A 22,457-nucleotide genomic window follows, 5' to 3' on the forward strand; every position below is an offset into this window, starting at 1 on the left:
CCCTGGAACTGGAGTTATATTCATTTGTGAGCCACCCAACATTGGTTTTGGGGACTGAATTTAGGTTGTCCACAAGAGCAGTATATGTTCTTAATCATTGAGTCATCTTTCCAGCTCCTATAAAAGACCTTCTCTGAAGAAACTTGTACCCAACATACAGTATCTGGTTATCAAGAAAAAAATGTGAAAATATAACCAAAGACAAAGAAAAAAGAAAAATCAGGAGCCAAAAACTATAGTTTGAAGAAACAGCAAATATCGGAGCCAGGTTCAGATATTGTAGCAAGATTGGAATTAATCAAATAAATAATTTAAAACAATTATGATTAATCTATTAACAATTCTAACAGACAATATATGAAGAGATGGTCATTATAAACAAGCAGTTGAAATTCTAAGAAGAAGGGGAGAAAGGAGTGCTAGTGATAGAAAATACCCTGTGATCCCAGCACTCGGGAGGAAGGAGCAGGAACGGCGAGTGTGAAAGTAATCTGTACTTAAGGGTAAAACCCGGATTCATTAGAACACTGTGAAGAATTAATAAAGAACTGCTGAGCTTGAAGATCTCTCAAAAAGAACTGTCTAAGATTGTAAAGAAAAGGAAAAAAAGCACAGAATACCCTACAACTTTGAGACATCACAGAAGGCCTAAATTTGCACAGTGGGACTGCAAAAGGTCAGGGAGAAAGGAAGAGGTATTAGAGGAAATAATGACTGTGAATTCTCTAAAATTAGTGTTGGATACAAAGCCCAGCAAGTAATGGCCTTCCTCTCCAAAACAGGAAGCATCAGACTGACATATTTAATGACAAATTCTACCAACATGTAAGAAAGAAGTTATAGTGATCCTCTATAGCCTTTTGTAAGGCGAGAAAGAGAGGGGCTGTTTTCTAATGCATCCTTCTAGGTCAACAGGATCCTGATAACAAAACTGGGCAAAGACTCCACAAGAAAATGATAGCACAGTATCTGTCAGGAGGAGAATTCCAAAATTTAAATAAAAGTAACCAATCAATTCCAAAATGTACAAAAGCAAACACCATGACCAAATGGAATTTATTCCAGTTTGTGCACAGCTGACTCAGCATTTAAAAACTAGTTAATACAATCCAAACTAAAGAAGAAAATCATATAAATCATATTGAGAGATGGCAGAATTCAACATCCATTCATGAAAAAAATCCACAAACTTGTGTGTGATAGTTCATCTCAATTATCAACTGGAGGGGTCAGGAGCCAAGAGGCTTGCCTCTGGGTGGGTCTGTTGAGGCACTTTCAGAAAAGATGGTTAGCCAAGTAGAGAAGGCCCTCCCTGGGCTGGGCAGCTCCTTGGGGTAGGTGACCCAACAGGAAGAGGTACTAGAAAGATGGGTAGATGTTGCTTGTCTGCCCAGTGGCTTTTGCCTCTTGTTGGTGAATGCATCTTCCCCATTGCTGTGCTGCCATCTTCCGATCCCATCAGGATCTGCCTCTTTGTCCATCAGGTGTGAGCTAAGGTTACTTAACTCAGGGCCATTACTGGAGCATCAGCTTTGAGGGTTGAGCAGCTCCTGGGCACTGACATCAGCAGCATGCAGATGGCCACTATGGACTGCCTAGGACTGTTGGTCATAAGCTAGTCTTGTAAATGTGCTTTGATAAAGTATATAATTGATTCTTCAATTCCCAAAATCTCTGTTTGGTTTTGTTTCAGTGTTTCAATTTCCTTGCTGAATTTATCCTTTGTAATTTGTACTTTCTCCTCCAATTTGCCGTTTTCTTTACTTTGGAAACTACTTTCTCAAAGTCTCAAATAGAGTCCCTTAATTCACTCATTTGCTTATATGAATATTCTTTGTGATCATTAATCCTCTCAAAAGTGATTGGCTCAGTGAGTAAAGAACCTGGGTTTGATCCCCAGAACCCACACAGTGGAAGGAGAGAACTAGTCCCCAAAGTTACCTTCTGACCTCCACATGCCCACTATGTCTTGTGTAAATGCACAGAGACCACACACAGATGCAGACACACTCATACACAAAATAAAAATGTAAATTTTAAAATGTAGATGAGGTTTTGAATTCCTTCTCAGATTATTTCATCTTTCTGGGTGGTTTTGGTTTCCACACAGGAAAGGTTAAGATACAAAGGGTTGATATCTCACATTCTTTGTTTCCTGGTTGTGTTTTGTGTATCTGTTAGACTGGATATGTCTTCCTATTTTAAATTCCCCCCCTTTCCTACCACTGTGTGGTTGTTTGTCTCATTTTCTGTGATTCCTCTAAAGGGACTCTTTGCTCAACATTGCATTTCCTAAAGCTATTTAGGGAGGTACAGTGGTGCCCCACTTATTTACTGATCGTATTGGGTTTGTGTAGGTCTAAGAAATCCTTTTGGACGATGCCTGTAATCTTGTTGTGTTTCAGAGACAACATGGTTGGGACAGTGGTTGGAAGTGTGCTACATAGGCTTGTTTTTAAGAGTAGATAGTTTCACTATTTAAGTAATGGAATGAAGAGGTCATAGAAAGGATAAAGGAATACAGTAAGGGATGGAATATGGGTTGGGGGCATGAGGGGTAACAGTGGGACTGTTTTAGATTTGCAAATGGAGATTTTCTTGTAGACTAGTGGAGGACAGTCATGAAGGTAAAATAGAGGTTAAAACAGTGACTTACCATTGTACAGTTATAAAAACTAGTCAATTAGAAAGAAATTAAATGACTGAAATGTTAGAAAAACATATCATAAAACAAGTGAAGCACACACATATATAGTATATATACATATATATAATGAAAACAAATATATGTGCAAACCAACCAACAATATCCAAAAAATGATAATTCTTTTCCTTTCCAGTCTACATTTGTGTTTTTTTATTTTCAATATGAAGGAGAGCTTCCTAGCGCCACAGCTAGGTGAAGTTCAGACATAGAGATGGTTGGTCCTGCCTTTTTGGGGGATGGGGAATGGCTTGTTATACTTCATATGGAGCCCTTGCAGGCAGGACGGCAGTCTGGCACAGGGTGCTGGACTCCCATTGCACAGTATATACATACCTCCTCGGCTCTCTTCAACTTGAGAAAGAGCATCTGCCAAAGTCCCTGGGTAACATCTCACTTATGACTTGACCTCTCCCTTCATGACAAGGAACAATGCTAAGCTGTCTCCTCACAACAGTCTTTCAACATCATACTGGTGGTTATTAGAGACAGTGCAATCCAACCGGAAGAAGAATAAAGTTACACAGATGATGGAGGAAGAGCTAGCACTTTTGTTTAAAGATGATGTGATGGCCTTTGTGGAGAATCCAAAAGAATTTGCAAAGTCCTGGGACTCATAAGCAAATATAGGAAAAGTCTCAGGATGCAAGATTAATATACAAAAGTCAGCTGCTTTCCTGGATATGGCAATGAGCAAATGGAATTTTAAATTGACAACATAACAGCATTTACAGAGCCATTCTGCAACATTAAATACTTATAAATATAAGAAAATATGTACCAGATTTATATGAGGGAAACCACAAAGATGATGAGGAAAAGCAAGGAACCAAATCAGTCAAAGGAGTAGAGACAGTCTCTCTCATCTGTTTCCCTTCTGTGTGCTACAGTCCTATGTTTATTGATGTTCAGCATCCTAAAACTATCTCTCCAAAATCTTGTCAGGTTTTATAACTTTATTGTGGCAAATAAATTACAGTCCCAGTTACCCCATCTTGGTCAGAATAGAAACTATGAATCTTACCTATGCACCTTTTTTATTTTATTTTATTTTTATTTGAGACATGGTCTCTCTACATAACTCTGGCTATACTGGAATTTACAATGTAGACCAGGCTGGCCTTGAACTCAGAGATCCACTTGCCTCTGCCTTCCAGGTGCTGAGATTAAAGGCATGTGCCACTATGCCTGTCCAAATATGCACCTTTATTTGGAAGTAAAATACAATGAGTTTTGAAGCTCAGGTGGTCTGTACATATTTTAAATAAAATATTTGCAAAGAATTCTCTTACCATTTTTGTTGATAGAATGGTGCAGTCCTACCCAGATGGTCAGACCTGTCTTCTCAGTGCTTTACTGAGGAAATAGACCAGTGGGATAAAGCACTTGACAGAACCCACATAATGCAGCCAAAGTCACATATTGTCATCCCAGTGCTCCTGTGATGACATGAGATGTGGGGACAGCTAATTGTTTAGAAGCTTTCAGGCCAGCTTGCTTGGTTTAGACAGTGGTGAACATGAGACCCTGTTCCAAACAAGATGGAAGGTGAGGGCCCTCTCTGTCCACCACTTGAACAGAACTGTGCGAGAAAGGGTGACACATTAAAGTGACTGTTTTAAACCAAAGATTGTCTTAGGGGTTGCATAGGGAAAGGGGACCAACACAGTGGGCTCTCTGACTAGAAAGCGATGTAGGAAGGAAGGACATGACCATGTGAGCACTGAGAAGGGGCCAGTGGTGGACACAGCAACAGCCACTCTATGGAAAGACTCTTCAAAGTTAGATGTTCTTCCCCTTCTGGTGTCGTTTTGTTTGAATGTCTGTTCAGGCCATGCTGAGGGTGACTATGGAAATCGTTTTCTTATGTAGAGAGGTGTACATATAACAGCAAGGCTTGGATTTGCTGGGTTTTGTTGTTGAGAGAGGGTCTTGCTATATAAACTAGGCTGGCCTCAAATTTGAAGTTCTGCTGACTCAGCCTCCTGAGAGCCGGGATCACAGGTGTGCTCTGCCATGTCCAACTTCTAAGGCTTGGTTTGAAATACTTAAATAAAAAAAAATTAATGAAATACTTAAATCATACTTAATTTCATGAAGGGAAATGAAATGTACAGGTAGTAGTATCCTGAGAATAAAACTATTCACAAAAATGTTTTGAGACCAGTTTGCATGGCAAATTAGCTTCTGTTTCCAGCCATGCTTACCAAGAACATTTTAGACTTATTTCACAGGGGTTCAAAAATGCAGAAAGCTGTGAATTAGATTCAAATGAATAGCAAAACCCTCAAGAATGACAAGTTAATTTTGTCTCTTCAGAGTCTCTGTCTCCAGTATATCAACTCTTCTCCTCTTAGCTATTGGCAAGTTAGAGGTGTGTGTATAGTCCAAACCAGTCTTGCTTTACATCCAACATTGGTCACATCAGTGAGCCCTGATGTTTCCTAGAATCCTGAGACTTGTGCTTTGCTCCCTTTCTTGTCCGACTGGCTGCTTCAGGCCTTTCTTTTCTCATGCCTCACACCTCCCAATGGTCTTCTCTCCCATTCTTATAGCCAGCCAGTACATCTTTGCTCCCATTTCATGGAGAAAGCAGAAGCAGTCATGGTCTGTCACCACTGTTCAGAGGGTCATCTACCTGTACTCCTAGCAAAGACTGTCTCCTCCAAGGGTCTGAGTTGTTCTGTGGTGTCATCACAAGCTCCCACAAGCTGGATGTCATAATCCCACCTCATAGTTCTGGAGTTTGGAAGTCCAAGACCAAGGTGGGTCCAGGGATTGTAGCAGAAAGCTTAACGAGTCTTGTTAATAAAATCAAACCTGAGGCCAGTTATTGGGGTGAATGCTGGAAGATCAGAGACACAGAACAAACCACAGCCACCTCACCTGGCCAACTTCTCAGCTGATCCTGTTTCCTCAGACTGGAAGCTTCTGTGTCCTTCCTTATCCAAATAGGTCTCAGCTGAACTGTGCTGCTCCAAAGCCTAAAAGCTTATCCAGCCAAATGCTTATCTAGCTCTTGTTCCTGTTTTCTGCCATCACTCCCTGGAATTAAAGGTTGTCTTTCTGGGATTAAAGGCGAGAGTCACCATGCTTGGTTGTTTCCAATGTGGCCTTGAACTCACAGAGATCTGCCTGGCTCGGCCTCCCGAGTGCTGGGATAAAAGGCGTGTGCTACCACTGCCTATCCTCATGTTTAATATTGTGGCTGTTCTGTCTCTGACCTCAGATACGTTTATTAGGGTGTACAATATTTTGAGGAACACAATACCACCACAAGGGATCCTTTCTGGTGAAACCTCTCTGGCTTGTGCAGCTTCTGTTCTCTGCATCTTTACCTTCCCTTTATCCTGGGGAGGATGGGAGGAGGGAGAGGGGAGGGAATAAGGCCAGGTATTCGATCTTTTCTCCCCTTGTAATGACCCTGACCTATGGCCCTGGTTCACCTTAACACCTTTTTAAAGGCTCTACCTCCAAATGTAATCACTTTGGAGAATTGGAGCTTCAGCATATAAATAATTTGCTGGAACACAGTTCACTCTATAACACATCCCCTTTCTTCAAAGATACATCTCCAGAAAATCTGCAACATCATCTGTACTATTTTCTTCTCTAATGCTAGTGATTACTCCGTCCGTCTATAGGCATGTGACTTCCCTCATCTTAAAGGAAATAAATCAGCACTCTCCTTACCTTCCTCCTCTGTAGTACCCACTCCCCCATTTCTTTTCTTTTTTAAATGAAACTTTGAACCAGGTATTTAAAGTCTATGCCAGCACCCTTCTACTTTTTCCTGAACCCTCCTGACACTGCTTATGTCCCTTGTACTTTACCAGAATGTTCTTTTTCCAAGTCAGCAGTGGCCACCATGATGCTGGTTCTAAGTGAACATTTCTCAGTCCTCACTAGACATGGCCTCCTGCAGCATTTGACAGCCAAACCTAGATTCCCTGGTCTCCTGGTTGCTTATCTCCCTGGCCTTTTCTTCTGTTTGCTTTTCTCCTCATAGTCTAGCCTCTGAATGTCTGTAGTCCCAGAGCTGAATACACCTTAGGCCTCTTCCTTCTTTGTATCTACTCAGTGTCTTGCAAGCTCATGGAGAAGCATTATTTTACACACTAGGTCCATATTGGGAAGTTCTTGCTTTATACTTTTAACCTACACATCTCCCACAAACTCAAGTCTCAAAAACTCAAAAAAAAAAAAAAAAATCTCCCTCAACCATAGATTTCTAACACACATCTCTGAGCTTAATGTTTCCAAAACTTCTCACTTTTTCTTCCTCCCCAAACCTCTTCCATCCATGGCTTTTCCCATATCACAACCATATGATAACCTCGTTTTCGAGTTACTTAGGACAAAAAAGGGTTTGGTTTTGTTTTGTTTTTTAACTTTGTGCATGTTGATACATATGACATGAGTATGGTGCACTTACCCTGTGGTGTGCTTACCCCATGGTGTGCATGTGGAGGTCAGATGACAACTTTGGGTGTCAGTCCTTCCCTTCACCTCATTTGAGGCAGTCTCTCCTTGTTGGCCACAGTGTACAAGAAGCTAGTTGGCCTATGGTCTTCCAGGTCTTCACCTGTACCCCCTTTCTATTTTTGTGTAGGAGTGCCCAAATTTTAGCTTTCACACCAGTTTGTATGGGGTCTAATGGGCTGAACTCAGGTCCTCACACTTGTACATCCAGTCAGTGTCTTCCCCACTGACCCGTTTCTCCAGCCCTGAAGTCACTCTTGCCCCATCTCTTTATAGCAAGTAATAGATCCAATAGGTTCTTCTTTCAGGTCTTTCCCAAGCCTGCCTGTGTCTCATCATCCCTTTGCCAACCTGTATTATTTGCACCTGCAGTCTAAGTGGCTTCTTTGTTTGATTCTTGCCCCCAATGAAATCTCAAGTCATCATATTACTACTTAAATCACATTTTCTCTTATGCAAAAAACACTTCAGTTACTTCCTATGTTGTTCATATTAAAAAACAAATTCCTTATGGTCACACGCAGTGCCTTATGGACTCTATCCCTTTTCTGCCCCAAAGCTTAGCTCCATCATTGCTTACTGATTTGGTTACTAGGGCCCTGCACTGGCCTTTTTATTCTGTGCTCCCTCTGACTCAGGGCCCTTGCACTTGGAGTTGCCCATGGCTTCCTAATCTCCTGCAGGTGTTTATTCAAAGACCCTATCTAGGAAGACTTCAAGAACTTGTGGGTTTTTTTGTTACAAACCTCCCTCTACCTTTCATCATCCCCCCTCTTTCCCCCCACTTTATCTTTCTCATTGACAATCATGCCATCTAAAGCATTACTTTTCAAAATTATATTTTTCATTCTCAGGCAGAAGCTGCACGGAGGTAAAGAGAGATTCTTGTGTGTTTTGTGCAATTCTATAGCCCTAGACTTGATGGATGAGTTGAATATTTATCAGTAAAGGAGCTTGTCCGGTTTGTTGGGGCCAGCTAGCCACAGGTCCTGCAGAGGAACTGTAGCCAAGACAGCCTTTCCTGTGCTGACCAGCATCTCTGAAAAGGAAATTAGTCTTTATGACACTGCAATTAATTTTTAGGTTCTCTAGTGAGTAAATATTTTTAAAGCACTTAGAACAGTGCCTGGCACATGGTAAGAGCTCTGTAAGTGTTTATTTTAAAAGCAACAAATACTTCATCAAGCATTTTGTGATAAGTAACATTAGCAGAATGTGAACTAAAACCAATAGACCTCAAGAGGTTCAAAGTGGCCCTAATTCTGTAATGGAGAATTGCTGCATTCGTCACAGAGCTGGGACAGAGACTGACAACCTTCTATAAACTAACAGCAATAGTCACATGCCCTTGCTACACTCCAAGAAACAAACTCAGACTGTGTACTCGATGAAATTCCAGATGTAGAGATTTGTGAAATAAACTATAAAGACTTGTTTTGAATTTGAGTCCAAGAAACACGTGGTTTTTGAAAGGATTGCTTCAAAAGTAAGGTCTCCTCAAGAGATTACACAGGAAAGGGCTGGGCACTATATACCTATCTGTTCGTTGAACAAACACTTCTCACGAAGTTCTTTGTTAGGGTCAGACCAGCTTTCTAGGATCTCACAAGGAGACTTCAGACTTAGTTCTGTGACTGACCTGGATTGCTTCCTCATTCCATTAGGATATCCAAATAAAGAAATCATTTGCTGACCTTAAACATAGTAGAAAAGACTTACCTATTTATCTCCACTCCCTGAGGAAGTTCTATCAATGTGTAAGAAATAAAAGATTGGTGATACAGCCTAGGGTACAAGATGCACAAAGCCCTGGGGTTGTTTTGTGGGTTGGTTTGTTTTTAATGTAAAACTTTTTTCATTGATTGAGAATTTCATACATGGATATAATGTATTGTAATCAACTCTACCATTCATTTTCTTCCCTATAATGCTTCCTCTGTGTCTCCCTACCACTAATCCCTCCCGATTTCATGTATTCTCTTGGCACTACCAACATGTGCATGGGTTTAGGGTTGTTACTGGAGCATAGATAACCATTCAAGGGCCTCATCCCCAAAGAAAACAGATTCTCCCTTTCTCAGCCATCAGTTGCCAGGAGCTCTTCATCTAGGGGTAGGACTGCCTGGTACCTCTCCACTCCATGCTGGTATTTTTGTCTGGCTTGATCTTGTACAGATCTTGTGCATGCTGGCAAGAAACTGTAAGGGCATATGTTCACTTGCCTAGTTGTGACTACTATAGTCATCCACCTCTTCCAACTTTTACAGTGTTTCTGCACCTTCCCCCTAAATGATCCTTGGACCTTGGGAGAGGGGACATGACATAGATAACCCATTAGAGTTCCTGGGTTTGATTCCAGCACTACAAAAAGAAAGAAAAGGACATGGATTGTGACTTATAGTTTGGGCTGGATGTTAAAATAGCTACAGACCTTGGTGTGTGGTGTGTGTGTGTGTGTGTGTGTGTGTGTGTGTGTGTGTGTGGTTGTTGTTGTGGTGGTGGTGGTGGTAACTGGAATGAAATCATAACTTTGGAATGCAGCCCAGACATCTGCATTTTTGTACAATTTCAAAAAGTCAGGAAAGGAAACAACAGGGCATATAACAGTCAATAAAATTTTAGAATTTGAAAAAGAGTGGGACCAAAAATGGTCTTAGCATATCAAAAGTACAAAGAGCCTTCAGGAAAAGAAAGCTTAGAGAATGCCTTTAAAAGCAGCAGAATCTGTCGTGCTGTCCAAGTCTGAGAAAACTTGAAGAATTGCAGGGGTCTGAGCAGGGATAAGGTGACTACTGGAAAAGGTTCCGAGTTTGAATAAGGAAGTAACATGACTCCTAACGAATGGCCTGGCTCATCACATGACCAGTCCCACCTCACCCCGGCACTCTCGAAAGAGATAGAATGAGAAAGGCAACAGGTGCAACTGAGGAGAAAATTGACGGTTTGTGTATTCTGTTTGTCCCCAACGTCCAGGTGCCCTCCTAAGACATGGCATCCAGATCTTGGGTGTAAATGGTACATTAGAGGATACACTCTGTGCACATGTCCAGAAAGGAAGTCTAGTGAGAGCTGGACTCAGGGGAGACCACACTTTTGTCTCATACCTTATGGGGACATCTACCCAACAAGAAGCCTGTACATATCCAAACTGCTTCCAGTAAGCTATGGTGGTTCTAAGAGAAATACACCAAAGATCAGCAGTCATGAGGAAAGTTTCTAAAGAGAAAGACAGGAACCCAAATACTCACTAGTGTATATACAACCCTTTAAATGGAGAGACACTTGGGAAGTGCTTGACAGATGGGTAGATGGATACATCTTCAGACATTAGATAACCTCAGGAGAATCCAGCAATGCCCTGTGAGTGTGTGAATACTCTGCACTCTTGCAGAGGAGTCAGGAGCCCTCTGTTCTACTGCTGTGTGTGCGTGTGTGTGTGTGTGTGTGTGTGTGTGTGTGTGTGTGTGTGTGTGTTGGAGCAGATATTAAGTCACAGCTTCATCATTTTCTAATTTATATGGTACTGGGCAGGTTATCGAAACTCTGTGCCTCTGTTTCCTCACTTGTAAAATGGCAGTTCATAATGATGTTGTTTTATAGAATGAGAAAGAACCCTTAGAAATTCCATGTATACCAACAATTGTTTCAAATCCCATAGAACATTTTAAAGGAAAAGCTGAAGAAACTCTAGGAGAAATCAAAAGACAGAGATATGGAAATGCAAACGGTGAGGAAAGGTAACAGGGCAGAGAGAGGCAGGTGGATGGACACACGACAAGAGCGCTGGCTGAAACCCGTTCTGAGAAGTGAGGGCCTGTGTGGTTGACAGGAAAGAGGCCCTGTGGAGGGCATGTCACTGAGAAAGTGAGGGTCCCAAGCCCTCCCCAAGAGCAGAAGAGGGTCACATCTAGAGGACTCCGAACTGAGTGGCAGGGGGATAATCACGTTCTAAGCAATGTGGACTCATTCTGGGAGAGCTACCCTAGTTCCAGGCAAGAAGACTGTTTGATTAGATATATTTGTCGCTTCAAAAGACTGCTCTTTGTGTTCAGCCAAGTAGGGCTCAGCTCTTCTTAGTGGTCTGAACTTTCCCCATCTGCCTTTGTCTGTGAGCACCTATCTTTCTTTTTAAACTAAGGGAAAAGAGTGTTCAATTTACCACCTCCCTCCTTCCCTCCTCCCCCAGTTCCTGGTCCCATTTGTCTCCCTTTCCTGTCCTGCTTCTTCACTCTCCCCTCCTTTACCTTTAGCCGTCACACTGCTATGTCTATTTCTGTCTCTCCTTTCCCCTTTTTCTTTCTATCCACAGAAGTCTTGTGTTTGTCTAATAATTGGCAGGAGATATCTCTCTCTCTCTCTCTCTCTCTCTCTCTCTCTCTCTCTCTCTCTCTCTTTGCTTGCTTCTTCAGTGATGAATAGTTGGCGTCAGATCAAAGACAAACCCTGTGGTTTTCTGGCTGCCCAGAAGGGCGGTGCAGCTGGCAGGCATCCCAGCTGCCTGGTGATAGGCATGTGGAAGAGATACCAAGCTCACAGGTCACTGTGTGTGTGTGTTCGTGTCCGTGTGTTTTGCAGGCCAACAGCAGGCTGAAGCAGATCGAGAAGGAATACACTCTGAAGCTTGCCAAATCTTCCCAGGTGAGCATGGGCCAAAGACACAAAACAAAACAGTAAATCTGAAACCCAAAGCAGAAATGAGACCGGCAGAGCAAAGCCTATGCACTTCAGCGTTAAATCCAAATTCTTGTCAGTTTTTCATGTATTACTACCATATTTTGATGGGTAGATAAATAAAATACATTTTTAATATTTCCATCTTATTAAAACCAGGAACAATTGCAAATATTGAGCCATTTGAACCAACACACACACACACACACACACACACACACACACACACACACACAGAGTAAGATGTTGTAAAACCAGCCGGCACACTTGAACAAGCCCAGGCCGAAAGACATTTCACAAGGCAGGGGATACACACCTACATTTGTGATGTAAGCAGGTTGATAACATCTGTGCTTTTTTTCCTTTTCAATATCCTAACTCGTTGTACCCATGGGCTAGTTGACTAATTCAAAATGACAGACAGTTCGAGGTTAGCTCATCAGCAGACTGTTGCCCCTTCAGGAGGGTGGGAAAGAACCCCGCACTGCCACTGTTTGTTGCTAACTCCAGCGGTTTTCTCCAGGGAAGGCTAACAGTTAAAGCCGCCTCTGCTAGAAGGGCCATGCTTGCAGAACATCTGCTTTGTGAGTTGTTCTGTTTTCCAGTGGCTTCAGTTAGGGAGTCCCAAACCTCTGGAGTTCTGTAAGTTCTGCTAGAACAAGCAAGCATTGTTTACCTTCACTTTGTAGATGGATAACTAAGCCATTTAGTTTTACAGTTTTCATGTCTAGTGATTTTAAGTTGGCTTTAGTATCATTGCCTATACACAATGGTATGTGTTCATGTCCCATTTTATGAATTGCCTGATAATAGAAGCAACAGAACGAATGGCAATAGCCAACATTTCTGGGCACAAGCCTAGTGACTTCATTCAGTCTTCCTCATTGGCTCCATTTTTCCAGTTGAGGGCTGGGGATGGAGCTCAGCAGTAGAGGGCAGAAATCTAAGATCAGAGAGATGAGATCATAGGAGTTAGCAAGTGACTAAGCCAGGACTCAGCCTGGCGCTGACTTCAAAGTGGCCATCCTGACCTTTGACATTCCAGCCTGGCCCAATGCTTTACCTTCCTAATACAGCAAAGCTTTCAATGTAGTTATCAGGAAATGTCAATTCTGTGATTATTTCTAAAATGGGCATGTTATATAATTCTCATGCCATTAAGACAGCCAGAAGTCTTTGTTTAATTGAATAGTCATATGTGTTTATGTGAGAGATGATTGTTGCTCGGTTGCCATTATTCCAGCCCTTCAGGGAGAGATGTCCTTGTTAATCTGTTGAAAACAATGCTTACAACCAGCTGAAAGAAATCTTAACACTCCCAAATTAAAGTTTAAACAGAAATATGAAAAATTGCAACTTGGCATAATGCTTCTTGTGCTTTATTGAAGTGGAAGATACAGACAGTGAGATGGGAGCTAGCTAATGAAAATGCTTAGCTAACAAGACTGTAAACAGAAGCCTTAGTTTACCTGCAGGAATGTGGGAAGAAGCCTGATCAGGTGACATTACAGCAAATTAAAAGTTAGCAATGTAAGAAAGCCAGATCTTGGAGTCCACAGACCTGGATCGGAATACCAACCAGTCCTACTACTTGTGTGACCTTGAGTGCCTTTGCCTGCCACCTCTGGAATTCACTTTCCTCATTAGTCAAATGGGAGATCAGTGCTTACCTCTAAAGACGGTTTTAAGTAGTAAGTAAACCAGTGTCCAAAGCACACAGTGCCTCGCGTGTACTAAAACATGTAATAACTGTTAGCAACCTCAGATGTATGAACATTGCAACAGGAAAAGGAAGAAGGGAGCCAGGGAAAAACCTAGAAGAAAGATGAAATTTTTTCATCAGATATTATGCTTTCAGGTGTTTAAGAACTGATTAAATTTCTCCACAAATTTGGAAATGTAGAAGCTCACTATTTTTCTTCAAGACATTAAGGAGAAGGGCATGGGAAACGAGCAATAACTATCATGCACTGTAATCATTTTATAAACCAAAGAGCAACACAAGGCCAGAAAAATACATAGATGTCAAGTGAAGATAGCCTTATACTGATAGAGTCTCTGCACCCACCTCTGATGTGGTGAGTGTTTATAGCCATGAACTGGCCTTTGAAAACATCAGTTTACACTGCCAGTCACGGTGGAGAAACAGATTACTTTAAATGAACATTTTTTAAAAAGAAAAGAAAAAGAAACATAGGCTGTTTCTGCTTCCAGAACGAGTTTGCTGGAATCTCTAATGCATATCTCATCAAGCTGGTAAGAGTGCCAGAAGCAAGTTGCTTCACTATGTTTATCAGGACTTAAAAACTTTCCTCTTAAGAACAGTGCTAATGTGACTGGATGAGTGATGGGTCCATTAGCACTCAAGAGAGCAGCAGTTTAAATTAGGAAAATATTTGAGATCTTTTCTTCCTATGAAGGAAGTTACTTGATCTTTAAGATCTTATCAAGCTTTGGACCTAGTAGACCATGTGCACTTAACCCTGGGCACACCCAGATTGTGCCCCTTATGAGCCTACACAGTCTTCACCATAACAGCCAGGGAGGCATCATCTCCAGGCATGCTATTTCTCTCAGTCAAGTATTTGTTCTTTTTGTCTGAATATTAGATATTAACCTTGCAGTCTCAGTTTTAACATAGTTTCTAAACTCAGTTCAATTCCCTACTTTTCATTTTCCATAATAAGGTAATACCATTTTGCAAAAATATTCATAGCTAAAGAGGACCAGCTGCCAGTTGAACCCACCCACTGCCAATCAATCATTGCCAGTACCCTGGCTAGCTTCCCCTTCATGGTGCAGATTCATGCCCATAAAATATGCCACATGCCCCCACTGTGTCCAGGGGCCATACTGAGGGTAGCAATGGGCTCTGCCTTCCTGTATTTTGTAAGGAACCCCAGTGCCTTCCTGTCCTTTCTAGGTATGGTTTTTGTTGGCTATTGAACTTAGAGGAAGAATTTGAGAAAAGTCTCAAACTGTACCACAATCTGAAAAACAATAGAAATAAAAGGTGAAATTTAACTTCTATTTTAAATTCTGTAAAGGCTTGAAATAAGATCCTAGTATCTACGCAAAGTTTCATTGCCTGGCAATCATTAGTAACCATTATTGTTTCATGGATCAGACTGCTTACAACACCCTCCCAAAATAGCCTCTGTTGTTTGCCAGAGTGTTAATTTTCCATATCTACATGAAAAAGGCCTAATCCACTCCTTACTGTAAATAAATGCAGGGTAAACATTTAGTGACATTTTACTTCATATTCTTTAATTATGATTCTATCCAAACTGGAGGCTCCCAGTTATGATTGTATATAACAGATTCCTTTTTTTTTTTTTTCAAAAACTTTTACTAATACTTCTGGAAAAGCTAGACTATATCAATTTATTTTTCCCCAGTGGTGATTATTTATTTACCATGATAGTTCAATACTTAATTTACCATTATGATTCATTTACTTAAATACTTATTGAGTGCTAGTGTTATATGCACTGAGCTAAGGTGAAAAGTTTGTTTTCTTGTACTGCAAAGACCAGTGAATAGATGAAAAGACCCATGCTGTGTTCCTAACCATGTTTGCTAGCCTGGTATTCTGATTCCTTCTTCATCTGGAATATTTGGAATATTAATTTTTTTTTTTTTAGGTAACACAATGTTATCCTACCTACTAACCAACCTACTTGTCTAGCCATAGTGTTTCACCTCAAATGTTTTGACATTCCCTTTATAAGTTTTAAAAATTGTTTTCCAAATATAATCTCATTTTCCCCCACAGAAGTCTCATTATCTCTCCCCTAAAGAATATAAAAGCAACATCATTTCTAGTTCCTTTCAAAACTTAACACTCATTCCTTTTTGTATACATTGTCAGGAATCTTTTTAAAATGAAGAAAATCCTGATCTTGAGCCCTTAAAATCATTGAAAATACCTTTAAATATTTTTGTCTTCAATCTTAGCTATACTAATCTCAATCTTACTTTTTTTTTTTGAGGCAAGGTCTCATGTAGTCCAAATTAATCTCAAACTCACCCTGTAGATGAAACTGACCTTGAACTCCTGATCCTCCTGTTTCTACTCAATACTGATTTACTCAGTTCTAGTATTTTTAAAAGGAAAATAAATATCTTGTACTTTAAAAGTAGATTCCATGAACTATGGTAGATACCCAAATCTACACATGTGATAAAATTGCAGAGAACTAAACACACACTAGAGTTAACCTCCCCACTTCTATGAAGTTGTGGCTTACTCAGCTTGAGACACTGAAATATTAAGCTGTGTTTACTGTTTGGCCCCAGATTCCTATTAAATATCAATCTTCAAGGTCATGGTAGGTTGAGGAAATCTGGCTTTCTTATCCCTAGCCCCTCTGGCCCTGAAACTAAAAGCTGGTTCTTCTGTGCTTCAGTTCTTGACATTTACTATAAGAATTTAACCTTAAAAAAAATTTTTTTTAAATAATTTAACCTTTACTACTTATGGATAAAAGCTCTATGAAATGTAATTGAATGGATGTAACATTTGTTGCATGGAAGCAACATTTAATCAAAATTCTTAAAATAGATGGACAGTATTCTATTCTCAGTAAGTGAATTCCTCCACTCACAGCAGAGGGTTGATTTAATATTCTCATACTGTTTTTATGAATTTCTTCATCTCAAAATAATCTTAACATTTGACTAAATTTTAAACTTCGAACAGCGAATTTGCACACTAAGGGTGAACACTCCCTGTTTATCATAACAGTGCTCTGTTTATGTCCATTGTGACAACTAATATTTCTAGAGCATTTGGCTTTTATGGCCCTCCATATAGTTTCTATTGCTTTGTTTTTTAATGTTGTGCTCCTGTTCTGTGGGAAACTGAGATCGGGAAAGACAGCTAAGCCCAGTGTTTCTCACCCACTACATCCCACTCACAGAGCTGTGTGGTGAGTACTGATACTGTTACAGCATTGTGACCACTGATACTGTTTCTTGTATTAGAGAAACAACCATTTCCTGCTTTCAGAAACAATGCTGGCTGTTAAGATTGAGAGGAAATGGCTGCATCCAAAGCAAAGGAAGAGCCGCACTCGGGGCCCATTGCGTTCCTCATCAGATGTTCATTTGAGAAGGTGGCGGGAACCCTGCCCTGGAGGGAGCTAACTCCTGAGTGTGGAGAGAGCTCCAGGAGTCCCTGTGCAAGGGTGCATCTGGGCCAGAATAAATTTTCATGAGTGTGTGCTCTCAGGAAGGAGAGGCCTTTTTGGAAGCATGAACTTCTCTTCCATACCAAAATTTTGTTTAAAAACAAAATGAAGTTGGCTCCTTAGAACATGAAGCTGACTGTGGGCTTCAATCCTTGCCCATCTCCGTAGCTGGAAATTGTAGTATGAATCTTAAAGGTACTTGTTAAAATCAAACCCGAAGACAGTTATTTGGGTGATTGCTGGAAGATCAGAGACACAGAACAAGCCACGGCTATCTCACCTTGCTAGTTTCTCAGGTGATCCTGTTTCCTCAGGCTGGAAGCTTCTGAGTCCTCCTTCACATGCATCTCAGCTGAACTGTGTTGCTCCAAAGCCTGAACACTTAACCAACCAAATGCTTAACTAACTACATGCTTTTTCTCCTTTAGTTCCTGGTCCTCACGCCTTATATACCTTTCTCTTTCTGCCCCCACTCCCTGGAATTAAAGGTTGGGTTTCTGGGGTTAAAGGCGTGGGTCACCATGCTTAGCTGTTTCTAAAGTGGCCTTGAACTCAGAGATCCGGCTAGCTCTGCCTCCCAAGTGCTGGGATTAAAGGCGTGCACCACCACCACCACCCAACTTCTGTTATGGCTTACTCTTCCCATTTTCTAGCCACCATTTTTGGCTTTGTTCTAGTGGCTGTCTGTTCTCTGACCCCAGATATGTTTATTTCGGGGAACACACAATATTTCAGGGGACACAATACCCACCTCAGGAAATCATCTTCAGCAATGTCAAATGTTTGACCTCTTTGTGTCTGTTTCCTCATTTTAAAGAGGGACATAATAATCATACTTATCTCACAGTAGCAAATAATATAAAAACTTCGTATCTCAACACAGTACATAACATTAGTTAATACCCAAAACTTACTATGTGGAATTAGGTGATCATAAAGAGTGAACATGACCATGAAGAATAAGGGTGGTGCTGGTGCTGGTGAGTGTTGGTGGGTGATGGTGGTGCTGGTGCTGGTGGTGTGGTGGTGGTGGTGAGTGCTGGTGCTGGTGGTGATAAGTGGTGATAGTGGTAGTTGGTGGTGCTGGTGAGTGGTGGGGTGGCAGTGCTGGTGCTGGTAGCAGTGGTGGTGGGTGCTGGTGCTGGTAGTGGTAGTGGTGGGAGTGGGTTGGTGAAGGTGGGGAGGTAGGGGTGGGAGTGAGTAGTTGGAGAGGTAGGGGTGGGTGGTTGGGGTGTGTGGTAGTGGTGCTGGTGGTAATGGTGGTGGTAGGTGATGGTGAGTGGTGATGGGTGGTGGCAGTGGTGGTGATGTAGTATTAGAAAGTTTTACTAAAGTCAGACCAGTCTTCCTCACTCTTTACAAATTTATTTCTCAGTAAAATACCGCCTGATGCTTTTCATTTTTTTGAGATCACAGATGTTCTTTCTTCTGATGAGTGAATATTGTGGAATGTTAGAGTGGAAATAGCTTCCAAATATATTTGGTTCAGCAGTTGTTCACCATTCACAGTTTTATTGTAGTTTTTATTGTGTGGAATTTTGTGCATTATCCTGAGTGATATGTTAATTGAAAATGTTCAGTTTGTGGAATAGAGTTTTGCCAAATTCATTCTTTTGTTAAGCATAAATACATATAAAATAGTTGCCTCTCACTGGAGAATTTGAAGTTACAGCATGCTGTTTTCATTTTAGATCATAGCAGAACTTCAGACAACCATCTCCTCTCTGAAAGAGGAGAGCGGTCGGCAGCAGCTTGCCGCAGAAGGGCGGCTCCAGGATGTCATACGAAAGTTTGAACATGAGAAGCAGCAGCTGATTAGAGATAATGACCAAGCAATCAAGGTAATCCAAAGACTGCAGTCACCAGTGGTACCAGCTGCTTTAATGTAATTAAAAGGAGGCTGAAATCGCAGCAGTGGGCAGATGAACACAGGTATCTGGCTTGCTCACACAGCCTGCAGTAATTCCATTCACTGGACTCTCTACCTTTGATGTATCCAGTGACTCAGGCTGACTTCCCTCCAAGAGATCGCATGCCAGCAGCATAAAAAGTCATTTTTGGCAACCCCTACCCATTCATAATGAACAAATATTTGAAAAATACCTCGTCCTTTCTCTTGAGAACTACTTTGGAATTGTCTCTTGAAATTAGAATGTGTTTCAGTCCAGTACTGCTGCCTAGCACATTCAGAAGTCAGCTTCCAATTTACATTCTGCTCTTTGTCCACATCCTTTCATTATGTATTCACATAAGGAGCAATTGGGTGTGTCGCAGGCCTGCAGTGCCAACCATCTGATGGGCGGTGACAGCACAGGTTGGTTGTTGCTGGGAGAACTTTGGTTGTTCTAAATGGCTTCAGAGAACCGTTCACACCTTAACAGCAACAGAAAACTCCCTGGACCTGATCCTCTAGGTGAGGGGCAGTTAGATCTCAAAGCAGCCTTTGCCTTGGCTTCATAGCAGTGGATGTTACTGTAAGTGTCTGCATCATGCTGTGTCTCATCTGTGAGGAACAGCAGCAGGAAACCTTTGTAAATACGGTTGAAAGGAGAACAAATCATTCTGAAGAATGCCTAGCAAAAGGTGATTTTTCAGTGATTTTGCTGTAACAATACTTAAAACATGCGGAGTAATCATACAGAGCAAAGAAAAATAAGTTTGGAGTGTGTGTGTGTGTGTGTGTGTGTGTGTGTGTGTGTGTGTGTGTGCATATACCTTTTAAGCCTAGATGGTATTGAATAAAATAAAATGCTTTAAGAGATTTAAAAAAAAAAAAAAAAAAAAAACTTTTTGAGACCAGCACAACCAACCTCCTCACTTTACAGGTGAGGACTTGGGATTTGGTTAATGGCGTGTTGCCTATTTATTTCTATTTGTGAGTTTTTTGCCCTCCATAGATTATGAAACAAACAAACAAACAAAAACAATCTGTTTCTTTTTCGTGTTCTGGCTCTTCGACACTATCCTTCAAGCCCTTTTACCTTACACATGCACACTTTTCATCTACAGGTGCTATTGGCCCGTTAACTGTTTCCGTGGCCTGAGCTGAGCTATGGGGTTGGTGTAAATGGTTTCAGTTACATAAAAGTTTCATTTTAAATGGATATCTCCTTCACTTATGTCCAAATAACCAAATGGTCATTAATTTCTAATTTTCAAATAAACAAATGGATCCCATTATATAAGCAGGGGAGGACATGAGTTAGGTTACACCTAGCAACAGTCACTCTTAGCATTGTTTTTAAAGGATTAAAATTACCTTGAAAGAGTTGTAATTAGCACAATTACCTATTTTAAAATATTTATTCTTATAGTTTTAAACAATTTGCATGATAAAAGGGAAAAGTCCTTTAATCATAACTTCAGACCCACCCCAAAGCAGTGAATTTAAATGATGAGAGTTGATATGTACATAGCATATGCATAAAACATATGCACTGGAGCTAGCATGATGGCTCAGGGGTTAAGAGCACTAGTTGCTCTTCCAGAGAACCTGGATTCAATTCCCAGCAACCACATGGTGGCTCATAACCATTTGTAACTCCAGTTCCAAGGGATTCGACACCATCACACAGACATACATGCAGGCAAATACCAATGCACATAAGAATAGTTTTTTAAAAAGTATGGACCCTATTTTTCCTGATAATAACAAATTAAAGTTATAATACAGTTAAAAAGCCAAGTATAGTGGCACACAACTGTAATCTCGGCACTTTTCAGAAGAAGGGGGATCATGAGTTCAAGGCCAAACTGAGCTTTATAGCAAAATCATGTCAGGGGGGTGGGGGAAGCTTATTAATTAAAGAGAAATGGAAATGTTGTAATAGTTGAAATACAATTCAGTTTGGGTTCTGTTAATGTGTAAAGTGAACAGCTTTTTTTTTTTTTAATCAAAGTTGCTAAAATCATTGATTTGTTATTCATTTCCTTGGCTTTTTCTTCTGGCTATATCACACACACACACACACACACACACACACACACACACACACACACTAGTAGGAATAATAAGTAATAGTCACTCAACAGGCGCTTTGTTCTTAGTTCTCTAACAAATATCTTAATTTATATTATGTTCCATTACACCCCTTAGCTTTGACCATCTGTAACTTTTTGAAAACTCATCACATGAAACTACTAAATTAGCAAATGTCTTGAAATCTGTACATAAAACCCAAATTACCTCCAGTTCATCTATTCATGTCCTGCTCAATGCTTTAAAAATACAAAAGGAAAGGTACACCCAAAGATAGTCCTGCGTTCTTTGGAAAAGGAAATGGCCCTTTAATTTCCCACTGACCTCAACCCCAGCTCCATGCCCAGCACTTAGCTCTCTTGTCATAGACATTTCCAGGAGCGTTTTTCTCTCTGTCATTTAGCTTCCGGCTCTCAGGCAGGCAGGCACCTGTGACAGCAGTAGGAGCCTGGTGCATGGCGGTGCTCTTCATTGCCCTCACTTCTGGAGGCTTTTCTTCCGGTTCACCATCTTGCTATTCATCACAAGTCCCTGCTTCTGAATGGGGTTTTGGAGCAAAAGTTGGAAGAATTCCTTTCTATTTATTTCATTGGAGCTTGCTGGGTATGTGGAGGCAGACTCTGTCACCTGATCGCTTGTGGCAGCTCTCATGGGCTTCCCCAGCTCATCTCCAGCCCTCTAGCAGCTCGAGAGCCCTTGCAGCTTTCCAGCCTTCTTCTCTGCCTCCTCACTTGCCCCCACCTCAGTTTCCCCAGCAGTTCAGGGAATCTTTTTGAGAAAAGGACTTCCTGAGCATAGCAGTGGGGAGACAATGCTGAGATTGGACACCAGTCCAACCCCAGACTACCTGATAACTGGTGCACAAAGGTCAAGCCCCAGTCTGTCTTCCTTAAGAGCCTAAGCTACTCACTGTTAGGCCTCCCTCCGGGTCTAAACAGGGCATCTCTGAACATAAATGAAATAACCAAATGTTCAGGTGGAAAGCCTTGCTCTAATCTTCTGTCTGCCTGAATGATGGAACAAATCTAAGAATTTTACATTTTAATGGCACTGAGGTTTCTACACATCCAGATGCAGATTCGGGGACATGTGTAGATAATTAGAGAGAGGCAGAGTCACCATGAAGCTCAATTTTCTGGAACCAAATACATCTGTCCGAAGAAATTGTCCACAATGGTGTCCAAACAGCAAGGATGCTAATTGTGAAACCTGCTTCCCCAACCCCCACCACCACCACTTTTCAGCTGGATTCACTGAGCTCTCTCAAACTGAGGACTGAGATTAGAGATGAGCAGAACCCAGTGATGTACCCTCTGAGCTAACTGTGGGTTTCTGTGGGTACTAAAGTCATGCTGTAGAGAACCTGTAAGGAGAAAACATTCTACAGAATCCACTGAGGGCACCTGTGTACACACTGTAGCATGGT

The 22,457-nt window shown here is 41.2% G+C and overlaps 1 protein-coding gene across 1 annotated transcript in view; it reads left to right on the forward strand.

The window, feature by feature from the left end:
- The window catches only part of Cep112 (centrosomal protein 112), a 385,003-nt gene that overhangs the window by 273,145 nt on the left and 89,401 nt on the right, over positions 1 to 22,457 (forward strand). The window contains exons 23-24 of the mRNA XM_036195322.1: positions 11,762 to 11,824; positions 18,744 to 18,893. Coding sequence (XP_036051215.1) covers positions 11,762 to 11,824; positions 18,744 to 18,893 — 213 coding nt within the window. The remainder of the gene's footprint in view (positions 1 to 11,761; positions 11,825 to 18,743; positions 18,894 to 22,457) is intronic.

The sequence above is a fragment of the Onychomys torridus genome, chromosome 8, assembly GCF_903995425.1.
Source record: "Onychomys torridus chromosome 8, mOncTor1.1, whole genome shotgun sequence".
Classification (NCBI taxonomy): Eukaryota; Metazoa; Chordata; class Mammalia; order Rodentia; family Cricetidae; genus Onychomys; species Onychomys torridus.